This window comes from Patiria miniata, unplaced genomic scaffold (genome assembly GCF_015706575.1).
Source record: "Patiria miniata isolate m_02_andy unplaced genomic scaffold, ASM1570657v1 HiC_scaffold_7, whole genome shotgun sequence".
Taxonomy (NCBI): Eukaryota; Metazoa; Echinodermata; class Asteroidea; order Valvatida; family Asterinidae; genus Patiria; species Patiria miniata.
The window spans coordinates 19,208,516-19,234,172 of NW_024037074.1; the positions used below are offsets into that span (position 1 = coordinate 19,208,516).

The following is a 25,657-nucleotide window of genomic DNA, read 5'->3' on the forward strand; positions in this document are numbered from 1 at the left end:
AAATAAATGCATCCAGCTGGTTTTGTTCCCCTAGTGTCGACGAGCTGCATGATTGGTCAATTAAATTTCTATCGTTTAAACACTTTCAGAGAAATACATCCTTTATTTTCAGCAGTATTCAATTTGTAAGTCAAGAGTATTAATAACTCTATAAATTTATGAGATTCTTTGGGTTTTTTTAAAGTCTGATTCATTCCAGTAGATGACAAAATTTAGTGAATAAATGTCGACGGCTTCGACAGATTGGCCAATCAAATGTCTCCTTTCATTCGATACATTCCATTTCGTTAAAGGGCTATGTTTTTTATCCATTGTCAGAGGGGAGCTAGATTTGCGATGACCCTTCTGCGAGACGTTTTTTGGACAACATCAAGAGGAATTCCAGAGGAATTTCATCCCTTTAACAATGAGCAATAGCTTGAGAAGTCGAAGTGAGGTAAGTTTGCGTATTTTAAGAATTGAAATGGCTGTTTTTAGACTTTTAGAATGGGTTTTGAGGTGGAAATTTGGATGTGTGCGCGTGATACGATGGCATGGCTGGAGATTTTGCAAAACCTATGTTGTTGCTGTGATGTACAAACATGATGTACAGTACGTGTATGCGTGCACGTATATATCTACTTCGTTCATGTCGTATTTTTGTAGACTGTACATGGACAAGAACACGCCGGAGATTTGTGTGCACAATTAACTTGCCCATTGTTATGTAGCCATTTTAGCATCATCAAATATAAAAGGACTAAAGATTATGATGTAGGCCCCCTAGGGATAGCCCGTGTGGCCGCAGTATGCTGCGCTGAACCTCTGGCCACACACCGTGGTACCGCGCACTACTGAGGACGTTTTCATAAAATTTACAGGCAGTTTCTTACATATGGTTGTATTCTATGATGTCCCATCTATCACTTCTGGGATGCTTAGGTGTAATGATGTTCAATTTTCCGAGATATTCTTGAATCTTTCTGGAGCCCATATGCACTCGTGAAACGTCTGGTGATGGCAGCCATTTTGAATGTGACAAGAGATGACCTCAAGCTGTGACGTCGCGTTTATGCAAATTGCTTCACCTCACCTTGTGATGTCACCAAAGACAAATCCAGGAAGCTCTGGCAATGCGATTTTTTTTAAGGAAAAATGTATTTTCGGAGCACATTTTGGATGCACACGTCCTGCAGAACTAAGTTAAAGACAGCCGATCAAATTGATTGAAGTGTCTGGAAGACAGCGGTACGTTATACGCATGACATCGACAACGCATGAGCCGGCCAATGACAGCAATACGTCATTATGAATATTTAATTTCTCATGAATATTTAGTTTATCTCAATGGATACTTTAAATACGTCATAAGATTGATCATTGCAACAAGCGACCGTGTGCGGCTTAGTGGTAAAAGTGTTGTGCTTTAACGAAGAGTCAGAGATTCGAATCTCGATGAAGTTAGTGACTGATCAATAAATAGGAATAAAGGAAAGGAGAGGGTGAGAGTAGAGGAGGGAAAGTGGAGGAAATAACCATAATAAAGGATGCAACTTTTTGGCACTTGAAAGTTAATTTTAAAAAAGTGGTGGCCTAGTAAAGTATGGAAAACTTTCCCCATCTTGTCCACAGTGCCAAAAAGAACATGCTTAAAACTTAAGTGCTTGCAAGTCATGATGCATTAAATCCAATAAGCGCTTGCATCTAGCAACGCGTGCTCTTTTTGCCCCGTGAACAAGGTGGCGCATCATTACCGTGAAATTGCTTATTCGGGGCTTGATTGCGTGTTTGACATGGTAATTTTTTTTATATGAAGGACAATTATACAGGCCTAACAACAGCTGAAGGCAGTTAGCTGTACATATTCATGTTAATCAGGGGGGACCCAAACATGCCAAAAGCATTGCTTAGTCATAAGTAGTGGAATTGGAAACCCACTCACAAACCAACCCACTCAGACCTCCTGCACTAAGTCTATGGGCCATGACAGAAAAAAAAGAAGTATTTTAAGAAATTTTGCTCTCCTTAAATAGTGTTTCTTCGTCAGATTTACAACTTGTGGTACTTTTCAGGTCATATTAGGGAATATGAGTGGTGGCCCAGTATGGAACTCGTTCCGTGGAATTTTGTTTAAAAAAATCTTAATCCACATTTTGTGTTTAATATAATTTAACCCAATAAGTTTGTCGGGAAAATTAAAGTTAATATTAACTGGAGTTGTGTAAACTTGAAGTTGAGCTCATTTATGTAGTTTTTGAACCGCTGGCACTAATGTATGTCATCAAAACGTTGCACTGCTTTTGTTCCTTGCAATCACAATCCATCTTAATTACAGACTCAATTGCCTCAGACAAGATGAGTGGGAAGGCAAGATTAGTTATCGTACTGTCATAAGCTACAGTCATTAAAAACGCAAACAAACTGTTGGGCCTCCATCATATCATCACAGAGTCATTGACCTCAGTCTAAAGATGACGTCAAGTGGAAACTCTCCATACGTGTAGTTATGGTAACAGTTCCTCAGCCGTTCTCATCATGACTTGGGATGGGAACGTTTGTGATGTGTATGTATGATGTATTTATGTATGATGTATACACTGTATGTTTGGCTTACTTGATAAACCCATTCCAGCTTTGGCCTAAATGTTAAAAAAGAAGTCTCGATTACAATAATTTTAAATGTGCGAAAATTAAATGAGGTAAACTTCTTGTATTGGACACATTGTGGAAACATGCGCATGCAGCTATGTATTAATTAATATGCCAAGTTTTGTTTGTTCAAATAATATTATTTCATCTTAAACTTGTAGGTCTATCAATTGATAAAATGCATCATTTGACAGTATGGAAAAGTGCATGTGTACATGTACATGCACTGTATACAAATTGTACCTTCAAAGATAATCTTTGGATGTAGAAGGGGGGGGGGGAGTCTGTTGTTTAATAGCTCCATTCTTGTATATTTTTACAAGTAATTGATTTATTTCTTGTTCAGCAAGTTTCGACCACATTAATTGTATGGCATTTGTGCAGCATTTTGTGCACTGATAAAAGAAAAGTACGGTGAATTAGAGAACAAGGAACCGATTTGACAAACAAGGAACCATAGTGTCATAGGAGAGCTATGTGAAATATTTGCAAGATGGGGGTCGGAATTCGAGAAATACTGGTGCCAAGTTTCCTGGATCAGTGAACCACATTGACCCGGAGCTGTGGTCGGAAACTTGGTTAATCTGGTTGATAGCATGTTCTTGAATTGTAGTAGACTTTATCAGAGTGGTCACATATTGTCCTAAACCACATCGGCGGAAATAACACTATAGTGTTACATAATATCTCGATCTTTGTTTTGGTAGGTTTGTTTGTAATCACAGCTGTGTATGGATATTAGGGAAAATTTGTGTGTGTAGGGCATGTTTGGTAGAAGCTTGAATCCTTACATTTTTGTAAACATGGTCCTTGTATTAAAAATGTATTGTAATTGTAACTGTTCTTTGTTCATTTTATACAGTGGGGTCTCCACTCAAATTAGGTTTTGCCCTTCACCGACATTTTTTTTTTTAAAACACTGTATACTCAGTGTGTTACCTCCCGAGTGAAAGTTGGAAAAAAATCACTCGGGTTGGACTCGAACCCACGACCTCCTGCTTTCTAGTGCAGATGTCTTTCTAGTGCAGGGGTCTCCACTCGACAAGCTCGTGCTTTTTGGAGACCTCCATCCATCCTTAAACAATAATTCAAATGCTAAATAATTATATAAAAAGTATGCACATGTATGTATGTGTTGGGAATAATTAAATATTTTTGATTGATTGATGTCAATTACTTCTTAACCGTATCCTTCCCAAATCCTCCAATCCTCTTTGCAAAATGGAGGATTTTGCAGCATTGAGGCTATTTGGCAAAAATGTGTGTCTGATTTTGGAGGATGCACTGTGTCAAGGTCTTAGGCCAGACCTTGTGTTGTTTATGCTCAGCCGTGCATAAATTTAGGCCTAGATTATTGAAATCGTCCGCACTGCTCCAGGAATCATCTGCCTCAACATTTTGACAGTGATTGCTGGAGGATTTTTCAGGATTGAGGTTGCATCCTTAGCAAGAATGCCTGGACAAAGGGTTAAAGATGTTTCTACAGTATACTCAAAACTGTATCCAAACATTTTGAATCATCTTTAAAAAATTAAACAGTACCACAGGTGGAATAAATGAAATTGGGATCACCACGTCTTGCCAGCAGCAATTTTTTTAAAAATTTAATTCTGAAAAAGACTGCACTAGAATGAGATGCACGTAGATCTTGTGAATGTGTAACAAAACCAGCGTGATATTAAAATTGGATTTTCCAATTAACTTATTAAGTGAGTGACACAGGTTGTTAAACTGTTGAGTGATCTAGGGCTGTGCAACCATGGTGCAACTGGCTGATGCACAGGAAGGATACATTTAAAGAAAATGATTCCTGGTGATCTTGATGAAAAAAATTGAAAAACCTTTCGCATTTACACCATTTCTGCTAGTATGTTTTGTGTAATCTTTGGTGAAAATATTGCAGCAGCACTAGCCATGTGTGAATCAGCAGAAAACATGTATGTAAAAACAAACATGTTATCAGAGGCACACACATCTATGGTTGTTGATGCCATAGTGCAATGAAGGTGCCTGTCTCTCAATTCGACCATAGAGTCTGAAAGTTCACCCCTTGTGGCACACTTCCGGGCCCCTCGAATAGGAAAATTAACATGCAAAAATTCTACAAGTTGCAATTATTTTTGGCACGTTGATTTCTTACAAAAACCACCCTCGTAAAAAAGGCCTTTGTAAAATCGTTACTATCATCTCAATTTATGGAAACTGAAAAATCGCCAGATGTGAAAGAGAAATATCGAACCCTGCTAAACGTAACCCATTACTTGTTCCACTAGTTTTGTTCTGTAAAGGATCATTGTCATATTCTCTGTATTGTTTGTTGTTTGAAATCTTTGCCGAATAAATAATAATAATAATAATAATAATTTAGAAATTTCCTTTTTAAAATGCGGTGCACCTGAAGTGACACATCAGTTAATTCTTATACCATATTTGTAGTACGTGCCCTCTGCAGAAAAGAGTTTAAGAATTTGCATATGTGTGGAAAATCTCATGTTCTGATGTTGCAGACATGCTTGTCATTTCCTGAGTACTTAGCATTGTTTTTTTTCCTTCAAACTTTGGACCCCATGCTATATATCAGTCTGGACAAAGTTTCTAGTGAATTGGAAAAAAAAATGCTGTCTGTGCAAAGTGCAGTTTAAAATAGCATAGAGTGGTCTACATTGATTGCCCTTGATACATGTATGTAGGCATGGCAAAAAATAAAACTAAATCCATAATCACTCACTAAGGAATCGCAAACATGGTGGTTTTTATCATTGGTTTTAATTATATTTACCGGCCTGTACATGTTCTGAGTTAATTTTTTTAATGAATTTTTTTAGGATATTATGCATCATTACATGTTTTTTCTTTTTTTTAATGATTTTTTTTGGGGGGAATATTATGCATTACGTGTTTTTTCTTTCTTTTTTTTCCCTTCATTTTTTTTCATGCACTATATTTAATTAGACATTCCATGTAGATTACACCTGTTTGCCTGAAACTGGCCATTTTCAATGTCATGGTTGCGCCCTGCACGTAATGTCCTGCAGTAAATTATCAGCCCTCTTCGTAACCCCTGAATATTAACACACATGAAGCCCCATAAGCAAACACCAGCACTGCTCATAAAAGAACAATCCAAACCGAACTGCTCAAGCACATAAATAAAACAAAACAGAATCTGCAATGCAACATCTTTTTTTTTTTTAACAGTTAATAACATTCATCCAGCTCGTCTCTTAAAAAAAGACAGTAATGACATCATTATACGTGTGTGAACTATAAAGATGTGTGTCACGCCAAGGAAATTGCATTGAATTGGTCATTGATGTACACGCTGTCAATCATGTCGATGGTTTTACATGTGAATGTATAGGCCTACAGCTTGATTTTGATTTTAATACTCGTGCACTACACACTTAGGCCTACCCTGCATTTTATTTCATTGGTTATCTTGCGTTTTTTTTTTTTGTCTACATCACAACTTTGCTTGATTATCTTCAGGACACTGATGAAACAAGTACAAATGTAGGCTACTGGTACTTGTGTTCAAATTCTATGGGCATTTTTGACGAGACGTGTTCAAATTTATGTACATTGTACGGTACCCACATGTGTATCAGTGCAACTTGCCTAATTTATCACAGTCCAGGTCAACCTAGGGACCCTGTGATATATTACAGTAGAGTTGAGGCACTGTATATTGTGTATGCTATGTGTACAGTTTGCTGAAGACTTCATGTTGGAATTGTGTTGGGCTGTGAGTTTCTAGAATGTGCATTAAAGATATTGGTTTCAGCTAGTAGACGAAGGCGGTAATAGCACTTTATCAGATCATGTTATAGTGCCGGTGTTAAGTGGAGTATCAAGTCTCCAGACAGAAACCTTGAAATTTATGATGCATCTCTGAAATTGTGCAGACCTCACATTTTCCCTGGCTTGGAATTCACCTGACATGGAAAACATATGCGATATAATTAGGTTATTCTGTTAATAACTCGGATTATGTAATCGCCGCTGAAAAAAAATTGGATTTTGAAAAACAAATTTCCAGACAGAAACCTTGAAAATCATGTATCACAGAAATTGTGCAGACCTCACATTTTCCCTGGCTTGGAATTCACCTGACATGGAAAACATATGCGATATAATTAGGTTATTCTGTTAATAACTCGGATTATATAATCGCCGCTGAAAAAATTATATTGTGAAAAACAAATTAGACGCCGCTGAAAAAAATGTCAATTTTGATACCCCCCCCCCCCAAAAAACCCACAATTTAGATTTCGATTCACTTTAAACACGCAATACATGTATATACTGGCCCCAGACCAAAAACAGAGAAAGGAACAATTGTACATTTCCATACCGCCTTGCGACGTGCCCGTTGTTTGATGATTATGTTCATACATGTATATCTGTAGTGCACTGATTCGCTAAAAATATCCTAGACAGTACTGGACCATGATGTCCATGACATCGACCGATCAATGCACATGTGCTTTTTGATCTTTGGCGACGAAATAAAAAAAAAATGCCAAGCAAACATCGTTTGGAACGTCGAAATAAAAAATTGACAATTTTTTGTTATGTCCACGAACTTGATTTCTCCTTCCTTATAATAATGTACACGTGCGTACTTTTGATGTGTTTTGAAGGTTTTAACATTAATTAATACTAACGAGGCTGCATGCACATGGATGCTACTGATTCTGCCACAGAGCACATAGCACAGGCCTTATTGTCCATGGATGCGAAATTTGCCTTTTTCCAGCTCAATATATTTTTTACTTCAATCAATGTTTGTTTTTGATAATAATTTCACCCAATCAAGTATTTGTAACTTTCGTGCAGTAAAATTGAACGACGACATTTCGTTTGAGCACTTTCGTAACCGAACACTGTGTCGGAATACTAGGGGCACCATTATGGGCGTGCTTTAAAGGGCACCCCCACATGTTTGGAATCTTTTTTATTTTCTCCCACTACCTGCCCGACATCGGAACCTGAAAAATCCACAATCCAAGTTATATTAAAAAAAAAACCTATATTGCCAGTGTGCAGTGGAGTATCAAGTTGCATAAAAAAAAAATGAAAATGATGCTCAAATTATGATGAACATGCAAGTCAGATGTTTGCTGCTTTAAATTAATTCACTTGGTATATATTGAAACAACAAAAGAGATTGTGATTAATTAATCTGTCAAATGAAATGGATGAGACGACAAAGACGGGAGGGGGGGGAGGGAGGGAGCTAGATAAAAGGGGGGAAGCAGGAGTCTCGTGTATGCATGATTTAATCAGTTACATCGTTGGTGAGTAATTGTTTACCGTCTGTCCGATGTCTAGCCCTAGAGTACACTCTCAGCACTGGCAAGGGAATGACATCAGAAATTGGAGCTTATTGTCATTAATATTTAAGGCTTGCATCTGTCATCCACAGCTTAGTTAAACTGAACGCCATTAATAGTCTGGATATAGGCCTAACCAAAGTCATTAGCTATGCATGAGATTTACTTGCCAGTGGTTTACATAATTTGGGAGAACTGAACTTTTTCGGTCAGTTTGAGAACATGAAGCGAAGGGATTGCTGTTCAAAATGAGTTCAAATCTATCCAGCTATAAAGTTTGGTTATTTTTACATGCTTCATGTTAATAATCAAGTATTTACTAGCGGGATGCCGCTAACTCAATTTTTGAACTCAATTTGCCTGTTGACCCCAAGTGGGCGTGGTAAACCTTGGTGAAGCAATTTTGCCACATTATTCATCAACAACGTTCGGTTTTGCATAATAGCGATACGTTTTGGAGTGTTTTCATAGAGATAATGTTGTAATATTTAATTATTCAAAGTGTGAAAGAAACAAATTTGCCAAAACAGCAAAACAAAACCGTGACTTCAGAGGACAGTGAAATTGGGGCATAGGTCTTGCATACACTGGATACATCTCCATTAAAGGGAATATACATCATTTGCTTTTGCTGTAATTTTCAGAAATGGATGGAATTGGGGGGTTGGAAATATATAGCAAATATAGTTACGCTGACTTTTTTGAGGTTTTGGGTTCGAAAATGCTATAAAAACCAAGAAAAACAATCATTTTCCTGTAGTCTGGTTCCCTGACTCCATATAAGAAGAAACAGAGCAGTTTACATACATTGGGGAATTGTAAGGTCAGGGAACCAGTCTAGCTGGCTTGTACCCGTTCATAGGTGTGTAATCGATTGCAAACAAGTGCGATGGTCAATTAGGGCCAGTATTTGAAAAAAAGCCAGTTTTTTCCAACGCTGGTCGGCCGACCAGCATTGAAAATTGATACAAAAATACTATTTTTCTTGAAAATGACAGTATACCAGGTGCCATGATTTTACTGGATGTTTTACACTGTCATTCACTAACAGTCCAGCAAGGTATTACAAAATGATTTGGTAGTTTTATTTTTTGATGTTTGCAAATGTTGTATTTTCCCTTTAACCCTTGCATTTTGTACTTACGCACACTCCTTAGTCCTTTTACTAAAAACGTGGCACACAAACATCAGACAGACACCAGACAGACAGACAGCGTGAGATCTTTTAATAAGGATATTAATTCAATATTTTTACATGCTGATTCAATATTTTAATTGAGGATTTTATTCGATATTTTTTTTCTTAATTCAGGAAACTGTATTTATTAAGAAAACAAATCATTGGCAGTACATGGGTCGATCATTCAAATTTAGGCTCCACATATTTTTTCGTGTTCCTGTTAAATCTGACATCTATGATTTTATAATTCTGATAAAAAAATCATATGATGTCATTTTCTTAGTTAATGATACTTGAATGGCAAATTACACGTGTACCGTTATGTACAAAGTTCAAAATCACATTCTGGACCCTAAGGCCAAAAAAAAAGTCTCCGGTTTCTGGTATGGAGCTTGCCCAAAAAGTGGTGCGGCGACGCGGCTTTTTTTTTTTTTTTACCTGACTGTTTTGATTCAAATGTCGGCTGATGACTGCAAATGGTGCTCGACTAAACTTAGTGCAAATATATGGGAGTCCAGAGAGGCCACATAAAGCTTGAATTAATTCTCGATCATAACCCCATCTATTAAACACGTTAAAATTGTGCAGCAGCAGGATTCCAGTCAAACCAGTGAGTTTGGCGGTTTTGAGACATCATCTTTCATTGAAAAAAAAACATTTTTCAGTTTGCCAACACACATGGCTACAGCGATGCACCCGCATACCAGAAACCGGAGACTTTTTTGGGGGGCCTAACTTGAATATCCCACATTGTATGTTTTTGTGGCTGAATCATTGAATTCTTTTTCTTTTCATTTAAAACATGATTTTTTTCAGTGAAAAACAAGCTATTATAATATATATCTGATTTGCTTCTCAATGCACTTTGTTTAGATGTCAGTTAGTCGGTCTATAATTTCTGATACATGGTGTGCATGGTTTTAAGAGCATAAAACCCTGCTCAAGCCCAGTGTAACTTGAAGCATCAAACAGCTCACTGTGGGGCAGAAAAATAAAATCAATCCTTCAATTGGATTGCCCGGAATTTGCTACTCTACGACCTGGTCTTGAAAAAAAAATCCTTAACGTCAGTGATTCTCTGAGTAGATGATATAGTAGGGACACGTACGCACATCTGATCCATTAAGAACTGGGGAAGAGATTGTCCAAGTCTGGCAAGTGGATAATATGCATCTGAGTCGTACAGGGACGGATGAATGTTAAAGTTTCGTGGAAATTAAGACATCAGCATTTGTCTCTGTCAGAACTGTCTGAAGATCGAGACAATGTCATAATATACTATACCAGTAAATGTACTGGTTCATCTGGTATAATTATCATACGAAACTAATTTTCAAAATAACATTTTATTGTGCAAATGGGCAATTCCACAGTTACTCACGTTACATTTTTGATGTACTTTTGAGTTTCCTTGGGCTGTTATTACCTTACTGAAAAGGTTTAATAGCTGTTATCCCCATGGTAGATAGAGTAGACCTAGACCTACCTAAGCACCAAAGATAACATCCAGAAAAATGTGTTATGTATGATAAACAAGACGCACAAAATCGGTTACTCACGTTACGAAAATGTAACGTGAGTAACCAATTTTGGGAGTAACCTACCATGGGGATAACAGTTATTAAACCTTTTCAGTAAGGTAATTACAGCCCAAGTAAGCTTAAAAGCTTACATAAAAAATGTAACGTGAGGAATTGCCCATATGTATTCATGCAGTCTTTACCTTTAATTCTCCATTGGCCTCTATGGCAAGTACACTTTGAAGAGGGATATCCCACAAATATCCATTTTTCCCATACTTTTTTTTTTTTTTTTTTTTTTTTGCTTACTGAATAACTTGTCAAGGGTGGACCCAGAGAGGTTACTGCCTGGGTGGGGGGGGGGGGGGGGGTGCTCTCCCAAGTGAAAAATGGCCTTATTTGAGAAAATTTCGGTTCAGTCACTGCCGGGAATGGGGGGGGGGGGGTGCTGAAGGATCTCTCAAGTGAAAAATGGCTTTATTTGAGAATTAATTTCGTTCACTGCTGGGGGGGGGGGGAGGGGTGGGGGGGGGACACCCCCTCTGCACCCCTGGATCCGCCACTGCAAGTTCTACAGTTAAACATTCTTCATTGAAAAAAAGTTTCGCCAAAATGGCAGTTGTTAAGGTCACAAATGTTGGGAAGAAATATTTTCTGAAAATTGAAACGCCCCTGGTCTGATTGATGCACATTATTTCCTTGAACACGTGTCAATGTGTTGCAGAGAGGCATACTTAATGCCTGTTTCCGTGGACAGAGGAAGAGAATATCAAGTACCGTATCAAGTATCTCCCTGCTGATGTCAGCGATACACCTTGTTAGAGCTCATGTTTATGTACAATGTAGTCCTCACTCCCGGTGTCTGAATTTTTCTTAATGGAATACTCCCCTCCCCATGTAACTGTATGTGGTACCTGTAGTTTCTTAATATAGAATGTCTTAAGAACCAACAGTTCTTAAGCAACAACTTGTTGTCACAACGACTGTCAACAGCAGTCCTGCATTTATGAGAGACAAATCAAACGATATAATTTTCATCATTGTTCATCATTGGTGTTTAAATAAAATTACCTTGGAATCCATCACCTTGTTTAACACTGAATTGATGAATTGATGCGATGGCTCATAAAATTTGATCGCTTGATGTTTCAATCTGTTGGGTCAATGCACATACAGTGATGGTGGATGCAGAATTAGGCGATCTTGTAGTGTAGGTTTAGTTTCGATCAAATTAGAGTCAAGGGTGTTTTATATTACTCAAAAATGACCTTTTCAACCTAAAGCAGACTTCTCTCAATTCTAATGATACTTTTTTTGTAATCTTGAACAGTTTCTTGGGGTAGAAATTACGATTTTCCTATGCGGTTTACGGTTGGTGCCGTGCGATTCAGCGTGCCTTACATGTACGCGTTCACAGTACATCGTGCGGTGATCGCCATCTTTATTTTCGTGTTGCGTTTTGTCGTCGTCGTTGTCATTTTACCCTAAAATTTCCCTTGAAAATTCAAAACCCTATCTATGACATACCTGCATATTCTTAATGTCGCCAACTAGTTCGGTAAGTCAAATAATTTAAAAGTGGATTTTGTTCCCTACAGCCTACAGGGAACCGGGCCCGTTGATACTCGATCGCACAGAATTAGGTCCCTGGCTCAAATGCACTGCTTTGATTGAATTTTGTTGTGGATTTTGCATTCCCCGGTGATGTACTGTAAAGTTTGTGCACCGTACCATACCTTGGGTTGGAATCTAGTCAAACACTGACCCTGTTATCGTAGCGTAAATTGAATAAATCCCAGCATCCATCTCCACCTAATCAACGAGGATGGTTGTGACCTCCCTGCATGAGGGGTAAATTATAAGGACGATGTCTGGATGCACTAAGCATCTTTGGTTTTAAAGTTGGTGGACCCCATTTACCAAAACAAAAAGTGTTTTTTACAAATCAAGGAGCAACAATACAATAAATCTGAAGCATGTTATTAAAAACCTAATTACCTGTCGAACTGTCAGCTCGTATACTTTTTGAGAAAACTGTGAAACTGCATCCTTCATTCTAGACAGAAAGTATTTTTCTCAACAGAAAGCCCTCCCTTCCAAAATTTTCATTAAATACGTTTTGACTACTTGCACCCTCTTGTGGTATGATTTCCAGTTTTTCAATCGGGAAGAATAAGTCTCATTCATGACATTCAGGGATATACATGTAACTGATTACAAACTAGACAAAATTTGGTCAATTTGGGCAGTATAAATTTTTTGTTGTTGAATTTTCGCAATGGTTTGGTCCTAACCATCACCAGAAAATATTTTAAACCCTTTCAGCATCATAAATATGTCAAAATATTAAAGAAATTGCACAAATTAAAGACAATTGCACAGTGGTCTTACAAGTTACAGTAACATGTTTCACTGTTTGAAGCACTTTTGGAACAGATGAAAAATCACTTGTTTTACATAATTGGCATTTTCTCAGCAACCCAATGTGCTGTTTTCGTGATTTTTTCAGTATTTGAAAGAAAAAGCTCTCAGCTTTAATCTGATTTCCAAAACATAAAAATCCACACATCATATTTTTGAAAAAAGGCAAATGTTTCAGGGATGTATTTCTTTGGGTCTCCCTGTATATTGTTTTGCCAGTTTGTTTTCAACAAGTTTCGTTTTTTGGGGGGTTTTTTGTGCACTTTAGATCCTGCGAGATGACGAATGTCTCATCAACTCCAAACTTCCTAAGGAGGACACTTTGAGGTAAGGTTAACCAGCATCTTTATGTATTTGATCATTTTTTTAATTCTCAAATCACCCCGCAAAAAACCAAGCAACTTAATTATCCCTTTGTCCCCAACCCTCCAAACTCCAACACCAGGGTTTGTTGGAATCTGTTAGGATGGGTACTGCACTATAGTAAACAGACTGTGCTTTACGTGGGAATAGGCATACCACAAATAAACAAAGTGCAACTCTTTTTGTGCACAGTTTACCATGGTTTTGGGATTATTATTATTGCAAGGATTATTATTATTTATTATTAGTATTAATCATTTCTGGTAATGAAACCAAGGATTCCTCAAAAGCGCCCTAGGCACTGTAGCTCGCAAGCCTGAAGAAACCTGTAGAGAGAAGACAATGGGAAGAAGTTACAGTTTTAGAGGCGGGAGGAAAAGCCTGGAAGAATATTCTGGGGAAAACCCATGGAATCAGGCAGGGACTGAAATCCCAATCCGTGGGTCACAGCGGTGGAAGGCGATGAAAGTATCGCTACGCCAGCCTGATGACTCCTGTCGATGAGGAAGGTTCCTAGTAAATCACCCTTGGGAGTTTGGGTTAATGCTACAAAAACCATGGATTTTTTTATTCTTGGAATAAGCATGTAATGTACTTGTACATGTAACTGAGCCCATACACATACCTCAGGCAAATATTCATTTTTAGAAGAAATCTGAGTCTGAAAGCTTGGACTTTCAACGTGTCAGTTGATTGTTTTTACCTAATAATTTTAATCAGTTCTTATAATTTGATTGGGGCATTGGATCTTGTTTCCTTCTCTGTGAGATTTTGGCTCTGAAAAACACTTTCTTTATCCGACAATGAATGATAACTCAAATATCAGTATTCCATATCGAACTAGAAAGCACTTAAAGAGCGCAAACCTCCGCCAAGGCTAAACAATTGCCATATTCATGTTAGTACATCCAAAAGAAATACTCGCATAAATGGTGAAGAACCCTTTAAAAACATCCTGGATCCAGACCCAGATCCGGATCACTTCCAAAATCTAATTGGTTTGTACTTGTACCATGGACCACCCCTAAAAAATTGTTCATGCAAATCCGTCCAAAACTTTTTGAGTTATCTTGTTAACAGACAAACCAACCAACAAACAAACAAACTAACCTAATCCGATGAAAACATAAGCTCCTTGGCGGAGGTAATAATGATAATCTATTCAAGGGCGGATCCAGAACCAATTTTTGGGTTTCTTTTGTTTTTGTTTTGTTTAGGGGAAGGGAATTAAGTATTGTGCACTATTTCCACATATTAATATTAAAACTGAAAAACATGTGTAGCTGATGGCTGCATGGGAGATATGCGATGTTCAAATTTATTTCCTGAAAATTTAAAGGGAATATACCACATTTGCTTTTGCTGTAATTTTCAGAAATGGGTGGATTTGGGGGTAAGTATTTTATAGCAAATATTGTCACATTGACCTGTTTAAAATGGATGCTGGGGGGGGGGGGGGAATCAATAAACAAATGCTGTTCTTGTAGCCTGGTTCCCTGACCTACTTCAGACAAAACCACAATGGGGCAATTTATAGACATCAGGGAATTGTTAGGTTACGGAACCAGACTAGCCTATAGCACCCGTTCGGGGATGTGTAACTGCATTGCAAACAAATGTTAACTAACTAAATTTGGTAAACTTGGGGCTGTATTTGAAAAAGAGTCAGTTTTTTTCCCAACGATGGTCAGCCGACCATCGTTGGAAATAGCTCCAAAATTCATCTTCTCGGAATTGACAGCACACCAGGTGCCATGATTTCACAGGAATGTTGTATGTATACAGTGCATATTACATGTACCTTTAAGACAGGAAGGTACTTTCACTCCTCTGATTAAAAAAAAAGGAATAAATCAGGGTTTTTATTGGGAGGGGGATGGTCCCCATTTACCCCCCCCCCCCATGATCCGCTAACGAATCCATTCCAAACCTACACTATGGACATGTTAAAGGTTTTTATTACATGTACATGTAAATATTTCGCATGTAAACTTTACCCTGAATCTCAGTCCCTCAAATATCTTGATGTAAATTTATGTAGTTAAACATTTATGTAGTACTTTATGTGATTTAATAAAAGTCATGCTTCTTGGCAGATACATTTTTCATACACGTACGTGTATTTTAGTGATTTATTCCTTTGGGGTCAGTTTCCTGTCACTTCTCTCTCTCCCCCCCCCCCCCCCCCCCCCCAACACCCTCAAGACGATATTCTTTGACTGGGTGCCCCTGAACAGATCCATAAATGATGTTCATGAAACACACAAACATTACGCTCATGTGCCTGAAATGAACACACTATAGTACAGGGCCACAATTCTGCAAGATATATTTGGTTTCTATACACATTCTGGTTGCCTTATCTGACATTATTTAGAATGAGCAATCTTGTCATATTTTGTTGATTTTGAGTGGAAAATTTCTGAATACATGCACATCAATACTGGCACCGGAGCGCAATATTTTGTGCAGGAATCCATCCACTTAAAATGCACTGTAAAATATTGTTGGGGGGAAAAAATGCTTTGCTTGAAGAGAAAAAATGAAGCCGAAAAACTATTCTCGTCACAAATGTATTTATTTATGTACACCTAGGCATTTGGAAATTTATTTTTACATTGACGATGGAGCGTAATATTTAATGCATGAACAGAACCAATTAAAAACACACTATAAATTTTTATTTTATTTCATACAAGGGTTTTGAGTGAAATATCTGAGCTTGAAACTTAATTTCAAGTTACAAATATTTCTTCAGGCATCACTGTAGTGATGTGTTTTATATTTGAGAGTAGTTTTGATCAGAAATTTATAAATTTATGCAAACTTGTGATCTAGGCTGTCCAAATAAGTTAAAAGAAATGTGTCAAGATGTCAGCTTACATGTAGTACTGAAAGCCAGCACCTTGTTGTTGTTTCTTCAGTCGTATTTTTACTTGTTGTTAGTGGTTTTACACAATTTTATGATGTTTTATCTTAAGCATTGTCACTATTTTAATTTAATTCAATTGTTTGAACTTTCAGATAGGAGAGCCCCTCGACAGAGACTTTGTCTCTTTTGGGCAATCCTTCGGGAGCTGTTAGGTTCTTTTTGTTTTCTGTGTTTTTTCCCTTGGTTTTACTGTCTATCCCGAGAAATAGAGTAAATATAAATGAATGTAAATATGTATTTTTATACAGGGCCCTCAGGGATAGCAGGTTTTTTAAATGAAAAGACCATAAAAAATTACTAATTCTGCTTCCGATTACATGTACATGGCATTTGAAAATAGGGTAGGTTGGTAGGGAATTTGTTTTTGTTGGCATTTTTTGAGGTACAATCATATGGAGGTGTCTGCATGTAGTGAAGGGTAAAAGGTAGTAATTGATGATTTTCGAGGTTTTCTCCTCATTTTCCCCCCAAAAATATTAGGGTAGGGGCTGTCAAAATAGGGTAGGTAGGGTAACCGGAAGCAGAACTAGTATTTTTTTGGCCTGAGGCTATCCTGTTAAAATGTTTATAAAAAACTACAAATAAATAAATAAATGTATTTTTGTTTACTTTTACATTTATAACATTGGGCACGATGTCCCAATATTGTTGAAGTACAATTAATTAATGTGCCATACTCCATAAGACTGTATTCTTGCAGATTTCAGATATTTTCTTGGGAAAAAAATGTCAAGGAGTAAAGTGCAGTAAGATTAATGTACTCCCAGATGTTTGGGTACAAAACCCTTCCCGATGCAGGCACGCCCTTAAAATTAAGCCCTATAACCCCCCAGGCTTCCGCGTAAGTACCCTGTTGAATCCTGCCGAATCCAAAAGCCAGAATGACAGGTACATTTTTTTTTAGTCCTGGTATTTTTCAAAAGTCCATTGTCAGAATTTATAGTGTAAATACAACAAAATATAATTGGTTCATTCTCTTGGGTTTTTCAATCCCACTGGATATTTTTTTTAAAGGGAAAATACAACATTTGCAAACATCAAAAAAAAAAAGTACCAAATCATTTTGAAATACCTTGCTGGACTGTTAGTGAATGACAGTGTAAAGCATCCTGTAAAATCATGGCACCTGGTATACTGTCATTTTCAAGAAAAGTGGTATTTTTGTATCAATTTCCAACGCTGATCGGCCGATCAGCGTTGGAAAAAACTGGCTTTTTTTCAAATACTGGCCCCAATTGACCATCGCACTTGTTTGCAATCGATTACACACCTATGAACGGGTACAAGCCAGCTAGACTGGTTCCCTGACCTTACAATTCCCCAATGTATGTAAACTGCTCTGTTTCTTCTTATATGGAGTCAGGGAACCAGACTACAGGAAAATGATTGTTTTTCTTGGTTTTTATAGCATTTTTGAACCCAAAACCTCAAAAAAGTCAGTGTAACTATATTTGCTATATATTTCCAACCCCCCAATTCCATCCATTTCTGAAAATTACAGCAAAAGCAAATGATGTATATTCCCTTTAAGGTAGAGTAAATCATTTGCAGCTGTCCCAAAAGTAGTTGGTGAAATTATTGTTGAAAAGCTTACTTGGTTTAAAAGATAGTACTTAATGTCACAAACTCCCTTTCTGTGAAATTATTCTTTCTGGCATGCGGTCATTTTGAAGAAAACAATGAAAGAAGGCCATTTCCAACAATGCATCTGGAAATTTCCGTTACAATGTTGTTGGTTTTGTAATTTGGTGCATCCGTGAATGGGTGCGCGCAAGCGTTTACATGACGCACACACAAGCGGTTGCTATTATTTGTCAGTTCAGCGTGTGACATCGCGTAGTAACAATCGGCTGAATGAGAACGTACGTGTCCCGGACACTGATTTCAGGCACAATTCAAAACATCGCTCGGCAAATTTTGAATTGAAAACAAGATCCTAGAATATTGTTTTTCTCGGAATATACAGCATTCACAGAGCTAAAACTCAATCAGGTTAGTTGTTAAGCACCCGTCTATAGATTTTGAGCACTTTTGTTGCTTCAAACGAAAAAAAAATGCACAAATGCCAAATGAACTGCCCTACCTTTAAACTGCAGTCTGTAATTACCTGAATACAATTTAATCTCAACTTGATGTCTATAAACTGGACAAGGGTACACCAGGAGCATGTAGGCATGTGTTTGTATCTGTACGTGCATGTCTATGTTTAATGCCACTCCTGTTTGAATGCAAAGGATTGGCTTTTCCAAGAAACCATTGAGTGCTTTCCTGCATGGCTTATAACCTTAGTGGTCGTGTTTTCAGTGTGTCAGATCTCGGAATATTGCATATTCTTGGGGTATTTAACATGTTATGCTGATTTTTTAGCTCATGGAACAATGGGTTTTAAATTATAAATGCAGGTATCTAACTGTAGTTTAATGACTTCTCAGTTAGAGCGCAGGCTACATGTACATCGATCATTCTTTAGGGTCTAAAATGTGAGTTTTTCCTGTCCCTGTTACCTTGGTACTTTGTTATTTGCCGTTCAAGTATCGTCAAGAACGACTTAAATGTATTTTTTATTTGTTGGATAGGTATAATGTACATGTAGTTCATTAACCCTAACTCCCTAGTTTGCTAGGATGCCACCTCAATCCTGCAAAATCCTCAAACTGAATGTAAAAATAACGTACAGCCTCAATCCTCCAAAATCCTGTCATTTCTTGACATGTGGTCCTCGGAGGGGTGACCACTGCCTCAATCCTGCAAAATCCTCGAGCAGTCACTGTCAATATGTTGAGGCAGAGCCAGTGACATCCTGGAGCAGTGCGGAGGATTTCAAGTATAATCTAGGCCTAGATTTATAATGCACAGCTGAGCATTTCTAAACACATACAAGGTCCAGTCCAAGACCTTGACACAGTGCATCCTCCAAATTAACCACACTTTATTGCTATGTAGATGTAGCCTCAATCCTGCAAAATACTCAATTTTTACAATGAGGATTTTGGAGGAATTGAGCTAGGTTAAGGTTAAAGAAAGCATCAGAATTATAAAATTATGTCAGATGTAACAGTGACAGGGGAAAAAAGTGGACCGCAAATTTATAAAATTTCTGTGTATTAAAGCAGATATCGGGCCCCAAAAGTGATACAATGTTTTTCCTAAATAAAATGCTTTAGAAATAGGTATAAAAAAGTGAGGCGATGTTTTAGTAGACGTGGTGAATTTATATCTTTTCCTTCCCATATTAAAAATGTGTCAATGATCTTTGTACTTTTACAGAAGTGAAACAATCTAGATTATGTAGTCTTGAATTCTCGGAAACAAAAAACGCTAGCGCCAGATTGGCCTTTATGTCATGAATTTCCCCGTATTAACTTTCAATTTACAAAAGAGCCCCCCAGAATGATCCGGTTATTGAATTATGTTGGGTTTCATTGGATTATTCTGATTGCGTTCTTTTGTCGTCCGCTTCCTCCAGGATATTTTCGTACCTCGACGTCGTGAGCCTGTGTCGATGTGCCCAGGTATCCAAGGTAGGTGTGACTGCGCATTCAATAAGCCTATTTTAGGGGCAACTGATTGTCTGATAACACGCTGCCAATCTATACTATGAATATTTTTTGTCCCCTGCAGGTATAGGCTCGGTGGGCTGGTTGTCTGTACGTATTCATGCATTCAGTGAGCCCGATGCTTAATTCTGCTCAAACAACATGCATATAATTCTGTGCCTGTTGCATTCGTCGATAGAATTTCTTCATAGAATCTCTGTTTAAAGCCCCTTGAAGTTAATAAGTATTTACTCTTGGATTTTTATTTATTATTACATGTATTATTTTTTTTCTTTTGTTTCCTAATAAGTGGCCTAATTTGAGGTCATTTTTGTTAAATTGATGGCCTTTTTGCCTAGAGCAAGTTGACCTGCAACGTTTAAAACCAGACATTTGTCGTGCTAAAATGAAACGTTTCTAAATTTTGAAATGCCCAAAACATTAATTGCTATACCAAACACAGTTGCAGATTGTAATGGTTGTAGTGGAATCATATTTAGCATCACAAAATGGGGCACGATGGGCTTAGTTTCATGCTAAGCGCAAAATCTTGTACAGAAAGGATTTGCTAAGCATAAACACATCGGCATTCAGAATTCTCATGAAATGATTGATGTCAAATATGCCAGAAAGGGGAAATTGACTACGTTTAATAATTTATAAAATTGAACAAAGAAATTGACTCGGGTGGGGTTTGAACCTGCGACCTCCGGATTGCCATTCCGGTGCTCTACCAACTGAGCCGTCCAGCTCAGTTGGTAGAGATTACTGATTTAAAGGGTTCATGAAATTAATTTTTCTAAGGAACTTGTTTTGTACAACTTTTTCTACTCTTCTTAAATGTATAAATACTATTTGACATTCCTTTTTTGGTTAATTTTATTGAAAAGTGCACTTCTTTAAACATTTTAAATTGTCCATGCTTTTCCGGACAACTGAGGGCGCTGTTGCTGGGATGTCATTGTAGGAAGACACTGTTCAATTTTGGAGTTTTCTGTTTATATTTTGAACCCAAAAGTTTCCTCATTGAAAACATCTGTGAGAAAAGTTTGCTCACTGGCTTACTGCCATGTACTGACACAACAACGAATCACCAAAGAACCAAAAAAATTACGACAGCAAAAAATTCAAAATTCTGGCAGCTCTTGGTGCTGACAACTGTAACATTGAGGTTTCTGCCCGAAATGACATCACACTTTTGCCCATGAATATGGAAATTCGCATTAGCATAAAAACCAAAAAGGCACCAAAACACCCTTGAAAATGGCAAAATACAAATTGAAATAAGGTTAAATGAGACACAAAGGTGCATTTTTAAGGGATAACCTTCTTTCCTTGAAAGAGACATAGGTTGAATTTTTTGTTGACAAGTTTTCCTCTCCGTTTTTAGGCCTGGAACCAGCTTGCCCTGGATGGTAGCAACTGGCAGAAGGTGGATTTATTTAACTTCCAGACGGATGTCGAGGTGAGAATTTATTCATGATTAATGTCACGCTGTCCTTGCGTAAAGAAAATGATCATATGATTACATATGCATGAAAATACAAAGTAGCATTGTCATAGGCAGGTCAAACCCATTATTCTGCTAAATGAATAATTGAAAATTTGTCAATCGTGAATGTATTCTATTGTAGTGGCATGCCCCTTTTCCTCGGTTCAGCTGATTTCCTCTTTTTTGATTCCCATATCTGCTGTTGGAAGTTGAAAAACACCGAAGTCTTGGAATTTTCTCCTTTTTTTTTTGTGGTGACTTAACAGTCATCTCTGATTTGTAAGAGAAGCTGTGATGTTTTTAAACAAGTCTTGATTGATGTGTAACTCAAATTAAGAAAACTTCTTTTTGTTTTTGCTTTTTAGGGGAAAGTGGTTGAGCATATTTCCAAGCGATGTGGGGGCTTCCTGAAGAACCTAAGCCTGTACGGTTGCCAGAATGTCACCGACGATGCACTCAAGTAAGTGAATGAACAAAAAATGTAGGAACTGAAGATTTTGTTAATCGAGAGGACAGCAGTTTGCAGATCCAGGATTTTTCAAACCAGTGGGCGAGGTGTTGAAGTCAAGGATTTTTTAAGCAGGGTTGGTTGGGGAAGTATTGAAGCAAATGCATGCACAGACCAAATGCTCTACTGATTGAATTGAGGTTTGCAATATTGCGTGAAGTTTTTTGGCATGTGAACATTTTGGTGACATTTTTTTTTTTTTTTTTTTTACAGAAACGTATGAAATATAAATATTGGTCGGATGTATGGGGTCAGTAAGCCACCCCCACCCAAGGCTGGATCCAGAACACAATTTTGGGGGAGGGGGGCCACCAAAAAAAATTGTTTTGGGGTCCAACAAATTTTCCGCCCCAATCTAATATGAAAAGCAAGGGGGGGGGCACTACGTATTGCTTTTGTTGAGTTTTATGGGTGTTGTACGCAGTGGCTGCCTTTTTTGGGATGTCACTTAAAAAAAAAAAATTGGTTTGTCTTCTATTTTTTTGGGGGGGGGGCGGGGCATGGCCCCTGTTGGCCCCCCCCCCCCTTGGATCTGCCGTTGCCTCCTCCCCATCCCCGACCATTGGAAACCCACTTACTGGTCCATAACTGATATACATGTAAGATGTACAACTTACTGATATTGAAAACTCTCCTCTGAAAATCCAACAAAAATCGACACTTGTCAATATCTTGATTAAAACTCAACATATCCCGTGTTCCTAACACTCAGGATTCAGTCTCTAACTCCTGAAAATCCCAAGACATTGTGACCCATAATTACCTGTTCCACCTGAAGCTGCCCTGCCTGTTATTCCCTGTACCCCCACGACACCCCCCCCCCCCCCCTCCCCAAAGCACTCTATGGCTCTACGGATTCATGCAGTACAAGTGGGAATAAGTCAAACAGTACAGTCAGGGCTTTTCTTTTTTTTCGTTCCACAGCACATTTGCACAGAACTGCAGAAATATCGAGATCCTTCGAATGAGCGACTGCAAAAAGATCTCGGACAAGACGGCGGCCAGCCTGAGCAAGTACTGCAGCAAGCTCCACCGACTCCGGCTGGACTCCTGCACATCCATCACAGACCAGGCACTCAAATACCTCAGGTAGCATTCAGCCGGCCTCAAAACTCTCGTCGGTATTTGCAGAGTGTTTGCAGATTGAGTGCAACATTTTATTCCGTCTCCCTTGGCCTTTTTGAAAGTATGCATGCGTCTGACTCTGTAGTGTTTTCCAGTTCGGGGGAAGACACTTCAGCGATGACGCATCACTGAAATGAAGTGTCGGTCGGTAACAGGAATATTTTTGCAATAACATCCCGTTCGGACTGGCATTCTGGAGTTGCCGTTGAACCCCGAATTATTATGAAGATGCGTTACAAGTTGGATGTTCGAAACATCAGCAACTGCGTCACGAGATCAGCTGTTGCAGTTGTTTGGAACGACTCCAGAGTCTTGTCAATGGAAAATTTAACACATAACTCTTTGCCTGTCTGAAAAAAATTCCTAGGTTGACCTGAGTGACTGTTAAAGTTGTGTTCCCCATAATCTTCAACAAATTCAAATTTTTTTCTCCAATTTTCCTTTTTTGGACATCTGCAAAGCTCTGGAAAAAAAATTGTTTTGGGAACAAACATATCTGCTTTGCGAGCAGACTGGTTCCCGGTCCGTACATTATCGATACTGATTGTTGTGCGGGAACCAGCCTATCCCGCGAGAATGAGAATTATTGTCTGACAGTCAATAATTGACTAACTAAACATGGGCTGACTTTTCCTCGGTCGAAGTCTCATTAAAAAGTGATTATACTCCAACTTTTGTGCATACAGTAATTTCATCATAATTTTGACGGCATAAAAATATATTCAGATTGTATATTTCAGGCTTTCAGGTATTCTTACTTTTCTACTTTTTCCTAGTTTTTTTTTTAAATTGCTCCTACTTTTCCTACTTTTTTTTGAAATTCCAACTTTTTCCACTTTTTTCCTACTTTGTTTGTCCCACAACTCCGAAAATAAAATGTCATTGAATATTTTTCATAACAGTGTTACACACTGTCATATGTAAATCACACAATGAAGGGCTTGGGCACAGGAGTACTGCAACTGTACTTCCAAGAGCTTAATTGAGGATGGAGCACAAGTGTTGAGCACAGAACATGCCAAATGAGGCTTATGATGCTGTGGACATGGGTATTAACGAACACTACACCTGAAAGCCTGCAAAAGTCCTACTTTTATCCTGATTTTGTCCTCCAAAGTTCTACTTGTGTCCTGTTTTTGGGTGGGGGGGTTTTGATGAAAATGTTGGTCCTACTGTTGTACTTTTTCACCTGGGTCTGCTTGAAAGCCTAAAATTTGTTACCATCCCTATAGACTTGTGTACATTTATCTGTGATATTTATCCCAAGTCAAAATCAGTCAATCTCGTTGGTATTGTAATGGATAAACAGAATCAGCCATATACGCCGTGATAAATTTCAGATTTTACAACTGTTTATTTTTTACAACATTTGTGTCTTTTGTTTGATTTCAGTGATGGATGCCACAACCTGAGCTATCTCAACGTGTCCTGGTGTGGCCTTTCAGACAACGGTATTGAAGCGTTGGCCAGGGGGTGCCCCAAACTAGCTGTGCTAATCTGTAAAGGATGTCATCAAGTAAGTGAAGAGGCGGGGTTGTGATAACTTGGGGCGGGGCGGGGTGGGGCAGGGCGGGGCAGGATGGGAATGGAGATCATTGAAGCACTGGTCAGGGGATTCCCAAATTAGCTGTCCTAATCAGTAAAGGATGTCATCAAGTAAGTGAAGAGGCGGGGTTGTGACAACTTCAGGTGGGGCGGGCAGGGCGGGGCAGGATGGGAATGGAGATCATTGAAGCACTGATCAGGGGATTCCCAAATTAGCTGTGCTAATCTGTACAGGATGTCATCAAGTAAGTGAAGAGGTTGTGATGGCTTTGGGCGGGGCAGGGCGGGGCAGGGCGGGGCAGGATGGGAATAGAGACCATGTATTAAAGCACTGGTCAGGGGATGCCCAAACTAACTGTGCTAATCTGCAAAGGATGTGTTCCAGTAACTAAAGAGGCGGGGTTGTGATAACTTGGGGTGGGGCAGGGCGGGGCAGGATGGGAATGGAGATCATGTATTGAAGAACTGGTTGGGGGATTCCCAAACTAGCTGTGCTAATCTGTACAGGATGTCATGAAGTAAGTGAAGAGATTGTGATGACTTTGGGCGGGGCAGGGTGGGGCAGGGCGGGGCAGGAGTACATGGAGAGTTTTGCAATAAGCAGCACCCTATATGTCAGTTGATTTCTAGCATTCCCTCTCCCAAATATAAAAAAAATGTACAAAACATTGCTTCCATACTCCAAATACAAACTTTTCGGGGGTACTACTAATATTATTTCTTGATTTTTTTGTGCAGTTAACGGAAGAATCTCTCACACATTTAGGAACTCACAGTCCCCACTTGACAACCCTGAATGTCCAAGGGTGCCAGGTAAGTTAAGCTTGAGTCACCGTGTCTCATCTTCAGCTTACAGTACCCTGTTTAAAAACAACTTGTCCTTGAGTTTTCATTTGGAGTTAAACTTGAAGCGTAAGAGAGAACCTTTAACCCTCCTATGCAAACATACATTCTGTGCCAAGTTGTCCTTTCAGTCAAAATCAATCAAGTGACTATTTTCAACAGTTAAGAGCTCCCTGCTTACATAAAGCAGGGCTGACTGGCTGTGACTGTTTATGTAACTTGATGCAG

General features: G+C 38.4%; 1 protein-coding gene across 1 annotated transcript in view; it reads left to right on the forward strand.

The window, feature by feature from the left end:
* Positions 1-279: 279 nt before the first annotated feature.
* Positions 280-25,657, forward strand: part of LOC119744670 (F-box/LRR-repeat protein 20-like) — a 31,186-nt gene continuing 5,808 nt past the window's right edge. The window contains exons 1-8 of the mRNA XM_038220735.1: positions 280-436; positions 13,354-13,412; positions 19,847-19,901; positions 21,307-21,381; positions 21,774-21,868; positions 22,841-23,005; positions 24,434-24,557; positions 25,325-25,399. Of these exons, the coding sequence (XP_038076663.1) occupies positions 407-436; positions 13,354-13,412; positions 19,847-19,901; positions 21,307-21,381; positions 21,774-21,868; positions 22,841-23,005; positions 24,434-24,557; positions 25,325-25,399 (678 nt within the window). The 5' untranslated portion in view covers positions 280-406. The remainder of the gene's footprint in view (positions 437-13,353; positions 13,413-19,846; positions 19,902-21,306; positions 21,382-21,773; positions 21,869-22,840; positions 23,006-24,433; positions 24,558-25,324; positions 25,400-25,657) is intronic.